This window comes from Canis lupus, chromosome 31 (genome assembly GCF_011100685.1).
Source record: "Canis lupus familiaris isolate Mischka breed German Shepherd chromosome 31, alternate assembly UU_Cfam_GSD_1.0, whole genome shotgun sequence".
NCBI lineage: Eukaryota > Metazoa > Chordata > Mammalia > Carnivora > Canidae > Canis > Canis lupus.
In genome coordinates, this window is record NC_049252.1 from 37,041,407 (window position 1) to 37,056,786 (window position 15,380).

The window sequence follows — 15,380 nt, forward strand, 5'->3', positions numbered from 1 at the left end:
GCACGAGGCTCAGGATTCTTCCTTCGGTTCACAGCTTGTTGGACATCGGTCCACCCTGCATGTGGCTGCGGCTGCCGTTCCCCGCCGCGTTTTGCTGGGATCCTTGAGGGATGGTGGTGAGGACAGCGTCTCCTGATCTCTTAGGACTTCACTGTCGGGATCGTTCTCTCGAGAAAGCCAAGGCTTGGGAATAAAAGTGTGCGTGTTGGGACCCCTCCTCCCAGCCGGAGCTCTTCACGAGCTCTGCTAGCCCGGCGCCCCCAGCACTTTCCATCTGCAGCCCCATTTTCCCCTCTGTGCAAGCCTCTCAGACAGGTACCGCGGCCCCCCCTGCCCCCCTGAAGACAGGGAACTGAACCCTGGAATGAAACTGCCTCCTGGGGTTTACCTGGCAAGTGGCAAAGCCAGACTTTGTACCCGGACTGCGGGCTGCAAGCCCAGGGCTCCTTTGACCATACCACAAGCGTCTCTCTCTAAGATATTTATGTATTGATTCATTCATTCATTCATTCATTCATTCATTCATTCATTCATTTGTTTTAGAGAGAGATGAAGAGAAACAGCAAGCAGAGGGAGAGAGAGAGAATGTCCAGCTGACTCTGATGAGCACGGAGCCCAATGTGGGGCTTCATCTCACAACCCCGAGATCATGACCTGAGCCAGACTAAGAGTTGGATGTTTAACCCCTTGAGCCCCCCGCAACTGTCTCTTTAACACGGACAAGGAAACTGTCTCGTGTGAGCAGCCCCTGAGTGGCCTGCTGGGATCCTCTCCTCCTGGAGGTCCTGTCTTCATGTGATCTCCCCTCGAGTGTGAGCGGGACCTGGGACTTTCTTCTCACCAATAGAGTACAGCAAAAGTGATGAGATGTCACTTCTGGGATGCCCGGGTGGCTCAGTGGCTGAGCATCTGCCTTGGGCTCAGGGCGTGATCCCGGGGTCCAGGGATCGAGTCCCGCATCGGGCTCCCTGCATGGAGCCTACTTCTCCCTCTGCCTGTGTCTCTGCCTCTCTCTCCGTGTCTCACATGAATTAAAAAAAAAAAAATCTTAAAAAAAAAATGTTATTTCTGTCTTCCTAGCAGACTCTGTTCCTTGCTGGCCTTAATGAAGCAAGCTGCCGGTCATGAGTTCCCCCCATAAAGAGGTCCAGGTGGCAAGAAACTGAAGGTGACCTCCTGCCAAATGCCAGCAAGGAGCTGAGACCCTCAGACCATCCGCCCACCAGGAAATGAGCCCTGATAACAACCATGTGAGCTTGGAGATGGATCCATCCCCAGTGGAGCCTTCCAAGGAGCCCCCCAGTCCTGGCTGGCACCTGTGAGACCCTGAGGCAGAGGACCCAGTCAAGCCAGGCCTGTATTCCCGAGGAGCAGAAGCCGTGAGATGATAAATGCGTGTTGTTTGGAGCCACTAAGTTTGTGGTAATTTGTTACAAAGCGATGGATTGCTAATACACCGGGTCTTAGACACCTTCATTCATGCGTTCGGCAAATACTAGTTTGTCAGGCACCTGTCCAGGTGCTCAGCATCCATCAGTGAAGTGAAATTCGTGCTCTTAGGAAGTGTAAATTCTAGTGTTTGCATGTGTCTGGGGTGGTGGTGGTGGTGAAACAGTAGACGTAGAAGCAGGCTCCCTGCAGGGAGCTCGATGGGACTCCATCCCTGAGCCAAAGGCAGACACTCAACCCCTGAGCCACCCAAGTGTCCCGGGGGCACAGAATCCTGCAGGTCCCCTTTGGCTACTACTGTAAAGACTTGGCTTTTACGGTGAATATGATGGGGAGCCTCCAAGGGGTTGAGCTGAACAGTGACGTGATCTGACTTAAACACTTTTAAGGTTTTATTTACTCATTTATTGAGAGAGAGAGAGGAGCAGACTCTCCGCTGATCTGGAGCCCGATGCGGGGCTTGAGCCTAGGATCTTGGGATCACAACCTGAGCCAAAGGCGACTGAGCCGCCACCCAGGTGCCCCCTGACTCATATTTTTAAAAGAATCACCCCATCAGGGCAGCCCTGGTGGCTCAGCGGGTTTAGCGCCACCTTCAGCCCAGGGTGTGATCCCAGAGCCCTGGGATCGAGTCCCACGTCGGGCTCCCTGCATGGAGCCTGCTTCTCCCTCTGCCTGTGTCTCTGCCTCTCTCTCGGTATCTCTCATGAATAAAAAAGAAAAAAAAAAAAAAAGATCATCCCATGGTTGCAGCCCAGCACTGCTGGTGCCTTGGGGCCCCTGTCCACCCATGCAACCTGGGGCAGTTTATACATCAGCCACCCTGGCTGCCTTAATTAGCTTAGAGACCTGCCCTTATTTTTTTTTTTTTAAGATTTTATTTATTTATTCGTGAAAGACCCAGAGAGAGGCAGAGACAGAGACACAGGCAGAGGGAGAAGCAGGCTCCATGCAGGGAGCCTGATGTGGGACTCAATCCCGGGACTCCAGGATCACGTCCTGAACTGAAGGCAGGTGCTAAACCGCTGAGCCACCCAGGGATCCCAAAACCTGGCCTTATTTTTAAGTGGTTTTCTCGCTCATTTTCCTTAGTGATGCCTCCAGATCCTAGCCATCCGTCAAGACCAGCTCAAGCCCTGCCTCCCCCCACCGCCTGCAGCCTTAACCTCGAGCCGTCCCCCACGCAGGGCATTAAGTACCTTTGTGCCATTAGTGGTGAAATCTTGGAATACAGGTGAGGCCCGGAGCCGACGACCAAGAAAGGATTCCGGAGGCGTCTTTGGTGCAGAGTGGGGGGTTTATGGAAGCCCGGGGACGGGCCCGTGGGCAGGAAGAGCGGCGGCCCGGGGCCTGTGAGGGGAGGCTGGTTACACACCTGGGAGTAGGGAGGGGTTTGAGGATGGCGTCCTCTCGAAGGAAGCTTGGAAGCAACGTTTCCAGCAAGGTTTCCTGAGGGGCAGCTATTGTTGGGCAAAGGTCACTTATTACCCTCTAATAAATCCGAGGCATGAGACCCTTCAGATGTGTATCGGTGGGCCGTGTGCTTGGGGATGATCGTCAACATGTATTGTGGGGGTTTAGAGATAAAGGACATTTTTAAAAAAAGATTTTATTTATTCATTCACGAGACACACACACACACAGAGGCAGAGACACAGGCAGAGGGAGAAGCCCATGCAGGGAGCCCGACGTGGGATTCGATCCCAGGACTCCAGGATCAGGCCCTGGGCCAAAGGCGGCACTAAACCGTTGAGCCACCAGAGCTGCCCGATAAAGGACCATTTCTAAAGAAATTTTTATATGTTAAAGTAGACTTCCAGGCTCCTGGGGGTCGGGCTGAGGTTGCCTTCTGCCCTTAGCGAGGTATGAACATCCAGGCAGCTGAGTCCGTAGAGGAAGGTCCCTCTGCCTTTTCAAGGACTTGTCGATGTGCCTTGTCCTCAGCTAGTCCTCCGTTCCCTCATCATAATCATGACCCTTGGGAAAACAGTAATAAAGTTTAGGGGGGGAAATGCAAGAAAAGCCGGAATGGCTGGGTACCTACAAATGTCCTTGATGTTTGGGAACACTCGGTCCTCAACGTGAGGGCGGAGGCCGGGGGTGGAGGCTAAAGGAAGCAAGGAAGCATCGCCCCTCTAAGGCTCCATACCTAATTTTGAATTATTCTTCCTAGAGAGCCCCCCACCCCCCACACGTGTGAGCCTCAGTGGTGAAATTTTGGAGTATAGGTGAGGTCTGGAGCCGACGGCCAAGAAAGGATTCTGAAGAGGTCTTTTTTTGCAGAGTGGGGAGGCTTTATGGAGGCCCGGGGTCGCACCCCTGGGCAGGAAGAGCGGCTGCCCCGGGGCCTGGGTGGGGCGGCTATTTATATGCCTGGGAGTCTGGGAGGGAAAGGGAGATTTCAGAAGAATTGTGGGATCCCTGGGTGGCGCAGCGGTTTAGCGCCTGCCTTTGGCCCAGGGCGCGATCCTGGAGACCTGGGATCGAATCCCACGTCGGGCTCCCGGTGCATGGAGCCTGCTTCTCCCTCTGCCTGTGTCTCTGCCTCTCTCTCTCTCTGTGTGTGACTATCATAAATAAATAAAAATTAAAAAAAAAAAAAAAAAAAAAAAGAATTGTCATCTGCTAAGGAGGACCTAAGATGCGGGAGGCCTTGCCATTGTCACGTTGAAGATTGCTTTTCCCTCAGGCGAGGCATTAACATGAAGACAATTGGAAACTTCCTGAAGAATGTCACACATCCCACCCTGGCCAGGGGTCGTTTGCGGGTTATCAGCTGGGCTTTGTCCTCAGCGAGCCCTGCTGCTCAGCATCAGGGCTGCAAAAACTGGAGGTGATTGCTGACGGCGCCCCCAGCCCTTTGTCTCCCACCCACCCCTGAGACCCCCCCCCCCCCCCCCCCCCCCCCCCCCGTGAAAGGGAGAAAGGTTAGCAGATCAATGGGGTACAGTGAGGAAACCAGAGCACAGAGGCCACAGGGTAGGTGAGCGGAGCCCCGGGGCTCATGGGCCTTGTGACCTGTACCGGCTGTCATGTGACCCCACACACCCAGGTCCTCTCTCCGGGTTCCAGAACCCCTGCAGAGCGCGCTCTTGAGGGAGAGGCGGGTGGGGAAGGATGGCCAGCCACATCCCAAAGCCATGTGCCCCCCCCCCCCCCGCCCCCTCCAGTCTGGTTCAGTCTTGATGGATCCTCATCTTCAACTTCCTCCGGGAGGCCTGGCTCTCCCAGTTCCACCAGCCCTACGTTAAGAGGCTCTACAGCAAGCTGATTCGTAGACGTTATGTAACCTTATATTTTGTCTTCCATGTGCATTCTTCAGAGAGTGAACTTGGCATTTTAGGTCTCGTGCACGTGTTTGTGGAAACATGGGACAGGTGTTTTGAAAACACCTATGAGCTGGATTTGACCTTTTCCATCTAGAGGAGGTTCACAGTACTCTTGCTGAAATGGTGAGGGGGGGGATGGTCTTGGAGACCAACATGAATGAGATTGTTAATGCAAACCGATGCACATGATGGGCCACCTGGGTGGCTCAATGGTGGAGCGTCTGCCTTCCCTTCAGGGCGTGATCCCGGGGTCCCGGGATTGAGTCCCGCATCGGGGTCCCCGCAGGGAGCCTGCTTCTCCCTCTGCCTGGGTCTCTGCCTCTCTTTCTGTGTCTCTCATGAATAAATAAAATCTTTTTGTTTTTTAAGGTTTTTTATTTATTTATAAATAATCCAGGATCACGCCCTGGGCCGAAGGCAGGCGCCAAACCGCTGAGCCACCCAGGGATCCCCTAAATAAATAAAATCTTTAAAAAAAATTTGATGTATGTGATAAACGAGAAATCTGAGGCTGGCTAGCGGGAGCTGGAGCCGGTGCTATATCGGCTGTGAAGAATATGAATCTTCCTCGGATCCCAAGAAATATCACCATTGGTGACTTCAGTATAAAAGTGCCAAATCTGCCCACTTAGTAAAAAAAAAAATTAAAAGGGCCACAGTCCCAGGTGAAATCTAGGGGCAAAAGTCATTTAAGCTCACCATGCAGCTGTTCACCAAAAATAGAGACAGCCTTAACTTCTGCTCTTGGATGTAAGCCAACACACCGTATAGAAGTCGTGTAAAACCGGGATGGAAGTCTGATGTCGCTTTTCTCGCTCAGCGGCTTTGAAGGCATCGGGCGGTTCCGGTGTGATACTTGTTTCCTTTCTGAACTGCATTCCTACGGCTGCCCAAGGCTCGCCTCTGTGCTGTGGCAACTGTGTTTCAAAAAGTGTTTGAGACATTTCTTTAAATGACGTAGGCTCCGAGATGTTGGGTGTTCTGCGCGCATCAGCAGGGCAGCCTCCCGGATCCCAGGACCCCGGGGTCACGACCTGAGCCATAGGCCCTCGCCCAGCCGCCGAGCCACCCGGGGGCCCCGCGCATCCGCAGCTCGCACTGCCCCCCCACTCCGTGGGGTCCCCGCAGCCGCCCCCCAGCACAGGCCCCGCTGCAGCCGTCCCCGTAAACCGCGGAGCCTCGGCGGCTGCAGCGCGGCGCTCCGAGGGTCCGCCTGCGCCGCAGGTCCCGCCCCGCGCCCCGAGCTGGGCACGGACTGCACGGCGGCCCCGCGGCCCGCACGCCAACCCCCGTTCTCCGAACCCCGGAGGGCGCGGAGGTCACCCCGGGGCGCGGCCGGCCCGCCCACTGGGGCCCCGGGGACAGGTGCGCTCGGGGCCCGGCGCGGCCGCTGCAGCCCCGCCCGGGGGCAGCGGGCGCACGTGCGCACCCGCCCGGGGAAGGCGCACAAAGGCGCCCGCGCGGGGCCCGCCGGCTCGCACCTGCGCCAGGTCGCGCCCCGGCCGGCCCGATGGTCCGGCCCGCCCTCCCCGCCGGCCCGCGGCCGATGGTTCCGCCCACCGCGGCCCCGCCCCCTGCTGCATAGTCATGAGGCCGGGCCGCTCCTCGCCCTCCCCGGCGCGCCCTGCTGGGGGCGGAGCCCGGCGCGGGCGCGAGGCGGGGGCGGGGCCGGCCGCCGGCCGCCCCCGCCTCGCTCCCCGCCCCCGAGGCGCCGGCCCCGCCCCCCGCGCGCAGGCCCCGCCCCCGCGCGCAGGCCCCGCCCCGCGCCGCCGCGGCGCAGGGACGGGGCGGGGCCCGGGCGGCGCAGGCCCCGCCCCCCGCCTGAATATTGATGCGGCGCGCGTCGGCGTCGCCCTCCTCCCATTGAGCGAGGCTGTGTCGCGTGGCCCAGCGTCGGCGTGACGGTTGGACGCGGGCGCGGCACTGCGGGTCCCGATTGCTGCAGCCGCTTGTCAGTGTGATGAAGATTGGCACCCAGGTAAGCTGTCACTCAAGCGCTCCGCCGCCGCCGCCGCTCCGCCGCCCCGTCCCTATCAATCACGCCGGCCCGCAGGCGCCGCGGCCGTCGCCCCGCCGCCGCCGCCCGGGTCCCCGCGGGCCGCCATCGCCCGGGAGGGCCGCGCCGGACCCGCCGCCCGGGGCAGGGGGCGGGGAGGGGGCGCGGGTGGGGGAGGGGAGCCGCGGCCGCGGGGAGGGGCGCAGGCGGCCGGGCCGGCGCGGGGGCGCGCCCCGCTGGGGGTTCCGTGTGGCTGGAGGGACGCGGAAATTTCTGGAAGGCGCCGCCGCTGCCGCGCGGGCCCCGCTGCGAGGCGCGCGCTCCCAACCGTCCCTCTTGGAGCGCGGCGCGCGGGCCTGCGCGGGCGGGGGCGCGGGGGCGCGCGCGGGGGGCGGGGCCGGGCGGGGGCGCGGGGCGGGGCCTGCGGGGGGCGGGGCCTGCGGGGCGGGGCCTGCGGGGGGCGGGGCGGCTCGGACCCCTGGAGGCGGGCCTCGGGAGCGGAGGGCAGCGGGGAGCGGGGCCGGGCCGCGCGGTGGCCCCCGGGGCAGGGCGCCCCGGTTCCTGGAATCGGCGCAGCGGGCGGGGCGCGGGCGCGGGCGCCGGGAGGTGCGGGGCAGGGGCAGGGGCAGGGGCAGGGGCGGCCGCTCGCTGGCATCCGCACTCCTGCTAGCGGATCGTGAGTCACCCGCGAAGAATTAGGAAAAGTTGAGTCCGCCTTGCCCGGTGCGGGCGGCCGTGCCCGGGGCCCCGCAGGCTCGCCGCCCGCCGGCTCGGAAGAATTAGCTCTCCGCAGAGGCGCCGGGGCCTTAGGGAGCGGGTACTTCCCCAACTTTGGGGTGAACGACACCCCCAGCTGCAGTGGGGCGTCGGGTCGCAGCCTTTTGCAGTTGAGGCTGGAGAGGGGACTCCACTGTGCGAACGCGACCCGCCGTCTCGGGTGCATCACATAACGCCCCGGGCGTGTGCTCCGAACGTGCCGAGGGAGGCTCCGGGCGGAATGGAAACGCCGGCCCGTGCGCTCGCGGGCGGTGCCCCCCCCCCCCCGGAGTCGTGCGCCGGTGGATGGGGAAGGTGGATGGGGAAGGTGGCGGGTGGACCAGAGCCACCCCCGTGCCCTCGGGGTGCTGGGCGTGCTGGGCGTGCAGGCCCACGTGGGCTCGCGTCGCGGGAGGAGGAGCGCTGGCCTCCGCAGCCCCCACCGCAGCGCCGGAGCCCGCACAGTGCTCTCCTACCAGCGGGACCCGCGCGCTTCCCTTGCCAGAGACTTGTTTATTTTCTTAATTGTGTTTATTTGTTAATGAGAAGCACAGAGAGGGAGGGAGAGAGAGAGAGAGGCAGAGACCCAGGCAGAGGGAGGAGCAGGCTCCACGCAGGGAGCCCGACGTGGGACTCGATCCCGGGACCCCGGGGTCACGCCCTGGGCCGGAGGCGGTGCTAAACCGCTGAGACACCCCCCCCCCCCCCCCGCCCCGGGCTGCCCTGTCAGAGATTTAAAATTGGGAGTTAGAATCGGTGAAATATGTGCATGAAAATGTAACTTGAAAGCTTAGCCTCCCGTGCTGAGGATTTAAGTGTCCACAGGCTGCTTGCGTGCGGACACATTTTGTTGGGTTCCCGTCCACTGGTTTCCATGCACTTACGCTTGTGTGTGTGTGTCCGCGTGTTACAACTTGAGGGAGGTACTGCAGGGGAGCGCTGGGAAGGTGCTGGTGCGAACGGCAACATTCTAGCTGTAACTTTCACTTTTGTTGCAAACTGTTAACGCGCTGGAAACTGTTTAGTAGGAGAAAGGCTGAAACCCTGGGGTGAGGTAAAAGCCTGTGCCTCCTGGGGCTTTTCGCCTGGCCTCTGGGCTCCTCATAGAAATACTGTAGAGAAAATAGGATGGAGGAGAGAGGCCTTATATTGTGTTGAAATACAGTTACCAAGATATTTTTTTTAAATTTTTATTTATTTATGATAGTCACACAGTGAGAGAAGAGAGAGAGAGAGAGGCAGAGACACAGGCAGAGGGAGAAGCAGGCTCCATGCACCGGGAGCCCGACGTGGGATCCGATCCCGGGTCTCCAGGATCGCGCCCTGGGCCAAAGGCAGGCGCTAAACCGCTGCGCCCCCCAGGGATCCCCAGTTACCAAGATATTGAAGCAAATCTATGCCCAGGTTGCTCAGGCGCCCTCTGTTCGCTCACTTACAACAGGTGAAGTCCCGGCTTCAGCGATTCTTTGTGGAGCAGTGACCAGCAAAACTGATAGTTGGAGGTGTCTGTGGCAGCTCTAGTGCTTTGTGAAAATCTCTGTAGTTTCTGTTGGGGACAAAGTCACAGGCACTGCTAAAACTCCCAGCATTTCACGTCTTCTTTTGTGATTGGGTGCTGAATTTCAGCGAGAGGTTATTGCAGACAAAGACGTGATGTGTTTTCTCATCCAGGTGCGCGAAGCCCAAGGTCAGAACGTGTGCAGTGGACATCAGTGCCCTCCCATCACCCATTTGTGGGAATATGTATGTGCCCTTGTGTTTCCTTCCTCCATGGCTGTCCTGGTGGCCAAAGGGGTGAGGGAATAAAAGTGCAGAGGAGGGAGCTCACAGCTTAGCAGTCTGGGGTCAGCATGGGTGCGGGGAGAGCTGCGGCAGCCACGGTACGGGGGGTAGGAGGGGTGGGGGGAGTGCCATCTTATGCCACCACCAGGATCAGTTGCTGTTTTGTCTTGGACAGTGGAGATAATAGTGTCAAAAACGTTCAGTCTGGGAATTGTTAGAATCGACATTTAAGAGCCGAGAAGCCTTGATATGGTAGAGGCCTGGCTGCAGGGCCTGTCTGATGAGGCTACACCTGCCATACCATCAGGCGCCCCTTGTTTTGAGGTGTCAGCCCCACCACGTTAGTTACTGTTTCTGGAAAGTTGGTTCACACAAGCCTGTGTGACATCACAGCAAACGTGCTGTCTGACAGGGTAGTTTGAAACCGGTGACTTGGAAGCACTGTGGTTCTCAGGGTGCCGGGGGTGGGGGTGTTGGGGTGGGGGTAGAGCAGCTTCTGAACTCTCTAGGATTCCTTAGGGGAAAGGTTCTACAGTGTTTTCAAAGTCTTGAAAACTGACCTACCAGGTTACAAGACTGAGAGTCTGTGAGTAGAATTTTTTTTTTTTTTTTTTTACTTTTATTTATTCATTCATGAGAGACACAGAGAGGCAGAGACGGAGGGAGCCCGATGCGGGACTCCATCCCAGGACCCTGGGGGCACGCCCTGAGCCAAAGGCAGATGCTGAACTGCTGAGCCACCCAGGCGCCCCTTAAATTCATTTTCTTATCCTGAGTTTTCCTTTAGGTGATAGCACACAGGTCCTGCCTCCTCTCCCCGTAGGGTACGCCGCTCAGTGTGGCTTGTGGGCGCTCCTGCCTGGGGGAGCTCCCCACCACCCAGAAGGCGGGTGTAACTTCGTGCAGCCCCTAGCCCAGTGCAGCCGGTTGGCCGCAAACGCCTTTCTCTTTGCCGTCTGTGAGCGATGCGTACACGGTGATAAGCGGCTGTGTCAGGTCTCGAGGTGGCAGGGAGCAGGCTGGCTGCGAGTCCTGGGGTTGAGGGTTACCCAGCAGTAAGGAAAATAGGAATCTAGTGGGATCCCGGGGCCCACAGAAGGGTCGGCAGCCTGGCAGGAGTCTGGGCCTTCCCGGTTGGGTTGGACTCTCCCCTGCTGCCTACCGCTCTGCACACGCTCTGCACACTCCCCGGCAAGGTCCCCTCCCCGCAGCCTGGGGCCCAGCACCACCGCTCATCCTCTTCCTGTTTCTCGGCGTGTGCACCCCGGGGAGACCCGCTGCCTCTCCCTCCGCCTGCCTCCCAGGCGCTGACGCCCCCTGACCCACCGGCTGGGTGCTGCTCGTCCCCTGCCTGGCCTGGGTGGGCAGCTCCTGCCTTCCGCACAGCACCCTTCCCAGCGGAGGTTGGGTCGCCCCGGAGGGCCGGTGTGTGGGTGGGTAGGTACTGTGATGCAGGTTCCAGCCGGAACAGTCTGAACAGACTTGGGAAAATAAAGCTTCATGGGAGCTTGGCGAGCTCGCAGTACGTGAATTTTAGCTCTGCGTTCTTTTAAGTTGGGTGTGTATGTGTCCTTCCCCCACCACCAAGAATGTACTTTAGCAGAATTTCTTGCAGCGTCAGTGCAAACGCTTCTGTGCCCTGTAGGGCAGGGGTTCTCAACTGTGAAACTCCTGACATTTGGGGCCAGATGCTTCTGTGGTGTGGAGGCCGTCCTGTGCATTGTGGGCCGTAGCAGATGCCAACGGGAGCCTTACTTCCAGCTGTGACAACCAAAATGTCTTCACATATTGCCAAATGTCACCCTTGGTTGAGAACTGATCTGAAACGGCATTTCCCAGAATGTAGTATGTGGAAGCGGAGTTTAATGGGATGTGCATCTGTATTTACATATTGTTATTTTGTATCGTATTTGTAGCCAGCATTGTTCTGTATGTTTCCATGTACTTATATAACCCGCATGTTTCTCTTTTAAAAGATGTATCTAAGATCTCCACATAGTTTTGTGATTCTATTGTTTGTTTTCTGCTTTGTGGCCATGTCTGATGTTGCACAGCCTTTTGAGCATTTAAGTTTTGATATCTTCTCTGTTTTTTCCATTATTCTCTGGCCTGCCAAGCTCAGTGCTGGTGAGATCACAGGGGATGTGGGTAGGAAGGACGGTGCTCCTGGGTCCATTTCTAGGAGCACACGGCGCCCCGGGAGGAAGGATTGTCCCTGTGAAAGGGCCCTTGCTTTGAAGAGTCGGCTTTCTTATTTTTCATAAAGTACTCGTTAACTCTTAATAACAAGTCCCTCATGAAGGTTTTAAGTGTCGGTTTTTAATGATGCCGATGATAGTCACAGTCGGAAAAGCCAAAGGTGTGGTGTGATTTTAAATTCTCCCAGCGGTCTCCTGAGAACATCCAGCTCCGAATTTACCAAAACAGGCGCGTTGTTGGCTCAGGTTGAGTGTCTGCCTTCAGCTCAGGTCATGGTCCTGGGGTCCTGGGGTCCTGGATCAGCAACTCAGGATCCCTGCTGGGGGGTGGGGAGGGGGAAGAGTCTGCTTCTCCTTCTCCCTCTGCCATTCTCCCTGCTTGTTCTCTCTTTCTCTCTTTCTCAAGTGAATAAGTAAAACTTAAAAATTACTAAAACAGATTCTTTTGTTTTTAGAGACTTTATTTATTCATGAGAGACACCCACAGAGAGAGAGGCAGAGACACAGGCAGAGGGAGAAGCAGGCTCCTCGCAGGGAGCCTGATGTGAGACTCGATCCTGGGACCCCAGGGTCACGCCCTGAGTCGTACGCAGATGCTCGACCGCAGATGCTCGACCGCTGAGCCACTCAGGCGTCCCACCAAAACAGATTCTAATACCATTAAAACACCTTTGTTATTGGAACTTTTCTGTGACTTTAATGGATGTGGGGACCTTTGGCTTAGAAATGGTTTTAAATTTTTTTAAATTAATTAATTTAAAAAGATTTTATTTATTCATGAGAGGCAGAGACACAGGCAGAGGGAGAAGCAGGCTCCCTATGGGGGGCCTGATGCTGGACTCCATCCTGGGACTCCAGGATCACACTCAGCCAAAGGCAGGTGCTCAACCATTGAGCCACCCAGAGGTTCCTTTTTTTTTTTTTTTTTTTTTTAAATACAGAGTTTGTTTTAACAGGATTTAGTATCTGATTTTATTTGAATATTATTATTATTATTAAAGATTTTATTTATTTGATGGAGAGAGCACAAGTAGGCAGAGTGGCAGGCAAAGGGAGAGGGAGAAGCAGACTCCCTGGTGAGCAGGAAGCCCAACATGGGGCTCGAACCCAGGACCCTGGGATCATGACCTGAGCCAAAGGCAGATGCTAAGCTGACAAAACCACCCAGGTGCCCCTTTATTTGAATATTAAACTTCAAGAGGTATCTCCCCAAACCTTGTTTGAAAAATAATTTCTTGATGAGTATTTCCCTCAATATGAGTTGTGGACTGAACACCTCCCAGGGAAGAGGGCTGTGAAGCCGGAATGGAGGGCAGCGGACGGGTGGCCTGTGCTGCTCAGCTGCAGACACTGATGACTTCCCCACACGCAAAAGGGAAAATCCTTGAACCACAGTGACAGTTTCCTGAAAGGTATCTGTGAAAAGATCTCTTTTTAAATAAGAATTTTGACAGTTTTCTTGGATTCCTCGACAGCTTTCTTAGCTTTATTAATAAAAAGGCTTAGGGATGCCTGGGTGGCTCAGCGGTTGAGCGCCCGCCTTTGGTTTTGGGCATGACCCCGGGATCCTGGGATTGAGTCCCCACATTGGGGTCCCTGTGAGGAGCCTGCTTCTCCCTCTGCCTGTGTCTCTGCCTCTCTCTCTCTCTGTCTCATGAGTAAATAAATAAAATCTTAAAAAAAAAATAAAAAAGCTTAGTTTGAATGCTATGGTTGGCAGTCCTGTGCTGGCTACATAACCGGCTCTTCTAGAGACAATAAACCTGAAATTCCCCTAGAATTTCTTGCATTTCTTGATCGGTGGAATTGATCATGCTCCTTAGTTAAAGCAGCTTTTGAGAGCAGCTGTGAAGTGGCCCCCTGGGAAAATAAACCCCTTGCTAAGTCTGGCAGCTAGGGACGGATGGGGCTGCTCCTCCTGCATCAGGCATGTGTGTAGAGTCACTGAAAAATGCAAATGACTCCATGTCACCAAAACTGAGTTAGCAGATTTTAGATGGGTTAAAAATAGTATAGTTCAATTTTTAAAGTATCACATGTCTGTTTTGGACAGCTATACTCTAGGCCAGGGGTTGGCAGGGACAGTCCCACTGTGGGCTGTTCTTGTGTGGCCCTGGGGCCATGCATTATACATTTCGAAGGGTCATAAAAGAAGGAAAGAAGACTACATGATGAAGATAGTATGTGGCCCACAAAGCCTAAAGTTTACCTAAAATCTGGCCCTTTATGGAAAAAGTTTGCTGACCTCCACTCAGTTCTGAACTGAAATGTGGAAGTTGGTCTGGATCTAAATGGATAAAGTTGCATAACTCTGTTGGGGATAAACGAATAACAAAAGGGAAGAATTAGGATAGTTTCCCTTGGTGGACTGTCCCCTGCTGGGGCTGGTCTGTGATATCATCTGTGTAAAAACACGGCTGTGTAAATAGCTCTTAAACCAGAATTAGAATCGTGAAGGCTTCCATGTGACTACATGCTGGAAGCTAAATCTAGAAGTCTGCTTTAGTGACTAGTTCCTGTTGCTTCTGTGCTCAATTGTTTTTCTCTGTTGTTGGCATCTGAGCACTGGGAAACCTTGCTTCACTGATGAAGTCAGTACATAGGATTGAATTTTCTCCTGGGTTCCACTGCCTCTCCCAGAAGCGGTTGTTCTGGGACCCCAGATGCTGCTGGGAAAGCGGGGGTGGAGGGGTTCCTTGGTCAGGAGCCTCTCCTGTGGGTAGTGCCCCCTGTGTGGGCCGGGCTCAGGGATTGAGTGTGTGCTGGGTGCAGGGATTGAGGGCGGGTGGGCCCTGGGGTGTGGGGCTGGGCTGGGGCGCCCTCGCTGTTCTTTGGTTGTTCTTTCTAGAATCCCCCCAACCTTTTTGTTTGCTTGCTTTCAAATCTGTTTCAGCATTTCCTTTGTAAAAGGAAAAAAAAAAAAGGGGGACTAACAATCTTCAGCTCCTTTATAACAGCTGTCTTCTCCCAGATGTTTTTAACCTGTCTGTATAATGTCAAGTTAACTTGCCTGAGGATGCGCTATACCTGTTGTGGACTTAAATGTTTGTTTCTCTGTTTCAATTTTAATGTCAGTCCAGTATATCCTAAGAATATAACCTTTAACGGTTTTAAGTTTTAAAAAAAATATCATTTTGTTTGTTACTTTCCTTGTTTTTTAAAAATATTTTATATGAATTGACTTCCAAGTGGATAATTTAGTTAATTGAATTTGCAAGGAGTGGAAAACATTATGGAACATTCCCAGTATCCCTGCCTTCAAGCTTAAAAGAGTGTTTTTCTAATGTAATTTTTAATGTAATAAATAATACTGAAAGTGACGATTATAGTGCAAATAAAATATTTAAATATTTTTTCTTTTTACTTATATTCTTGATAGGGTGTCAGTTAAATTATCTGAAACCTGTTTAGACTAGTGAGAATAATTAGATGTTCAAAATAGTTAATGTAATATGCTTTGCTGTGTTTGATGTGGCTCCTCATTAAAAGGAGGCATCACACTACTGTACTAGGAGTATATAGAATATTAAATGTGTGGATGTGTACATAATGGTATAATACAGGTTACATGGCATTATTGGGAATGAAACCCACAGACGATAAAGTTTAACCTTTAAGTGCCCTGAAATTCATTTTAAGGGGTTAAAAATGTTCCAAAATGATCCTAGTTGTGTTTGCCCTCCCAGACTGTTCTGTATGCACAACCAGCACTGAGCTTGTTAAGGACACAATGTCCCAGCCCCTTCTGCTAGAGGACAAATTCATGGGTGGAAGTACAGAGAATGTAAGTGTATGTTTTGTTGGTGCAGCGAGGACTGTTAGAGCCATGGCTTGGGATGCTGGGGTTAGTGTTGATTTTGGGTGGTTTGA

At 54.8% G+C, this 15,380-nt stretch overlaps 1 protein-coding gene and 2 long non-coding RNA genes across 9 annotated transcripts in view; 1 reads left to right on the top strand and 2 right to left on the bottom strand.

Annotated features, from left to right (window-relative positions):
* LOC119867077 overlaps nt 1-3,111 on the bottom strand; it is an 11,487-nt gene extending 8,376 nt beyond the window's left edge. Inside the window, exons 1-2 of the long non-coding RNA XR_005382440.1 lie at nt 2,649-3,111; nt 1-183 (exon numbers count right to left, since the gene is read on the bottom strand). The exon at nt 1-183 is cut by the window's left edge and continues 59 nt beyond it. This is a non-coding gene — a long non-coding RNA (uncharacterized LOC119867077). The remainder of the gene's footprint in view (nt 184-2,648) is intronic.
* Nucleotides 3,112-3,188: 77 nt separating this feature from the next.
* On the bottom strand, nt 3,189-6,321 carry LOC119867030. The gene is made up of 3 exons (XR_005382024.1): nt 6,260-6,321; nt 5,478-5,695; nt 3,189-3,426 (listed from the first exon to the last, which is right to left on the bottom strand). It is a non-coding gene; the product is annotated as an uncharacterized LOC119867030 (long non-coding RNA).
* Nucleotides 6,322-6,629: 308 nt separating this feature from the next.
* LOC119867078 (PBX/knotted 1 homeobox 1) overlaps nt 6,630-15,380 on the top strand; it is a 62,857-nt gene continuing 54,106 nt past the window's right edge. For 5 of the 7 annotated variants that reach the window (XR_005382442.1, XM_038581586.1, XM_038581580.1 and 2 more), the window contains exon 1: nt 6,630-6,756. Coding sequence is in view for 1 of the 7 variants with exons in the window: in XM_038581585.1 (XP_038437513.1) it covers nt 6,739-6,756 (18 nt within the window). In the remaining 6 variants the exon portion in view is untranslated. The remainder of the gene's footprint in view (nt 6,757-15,380) is intronic. The other 2 variants (XM_038581583.1, XM_038581585.1) reach the window with 2 other exon arrangements.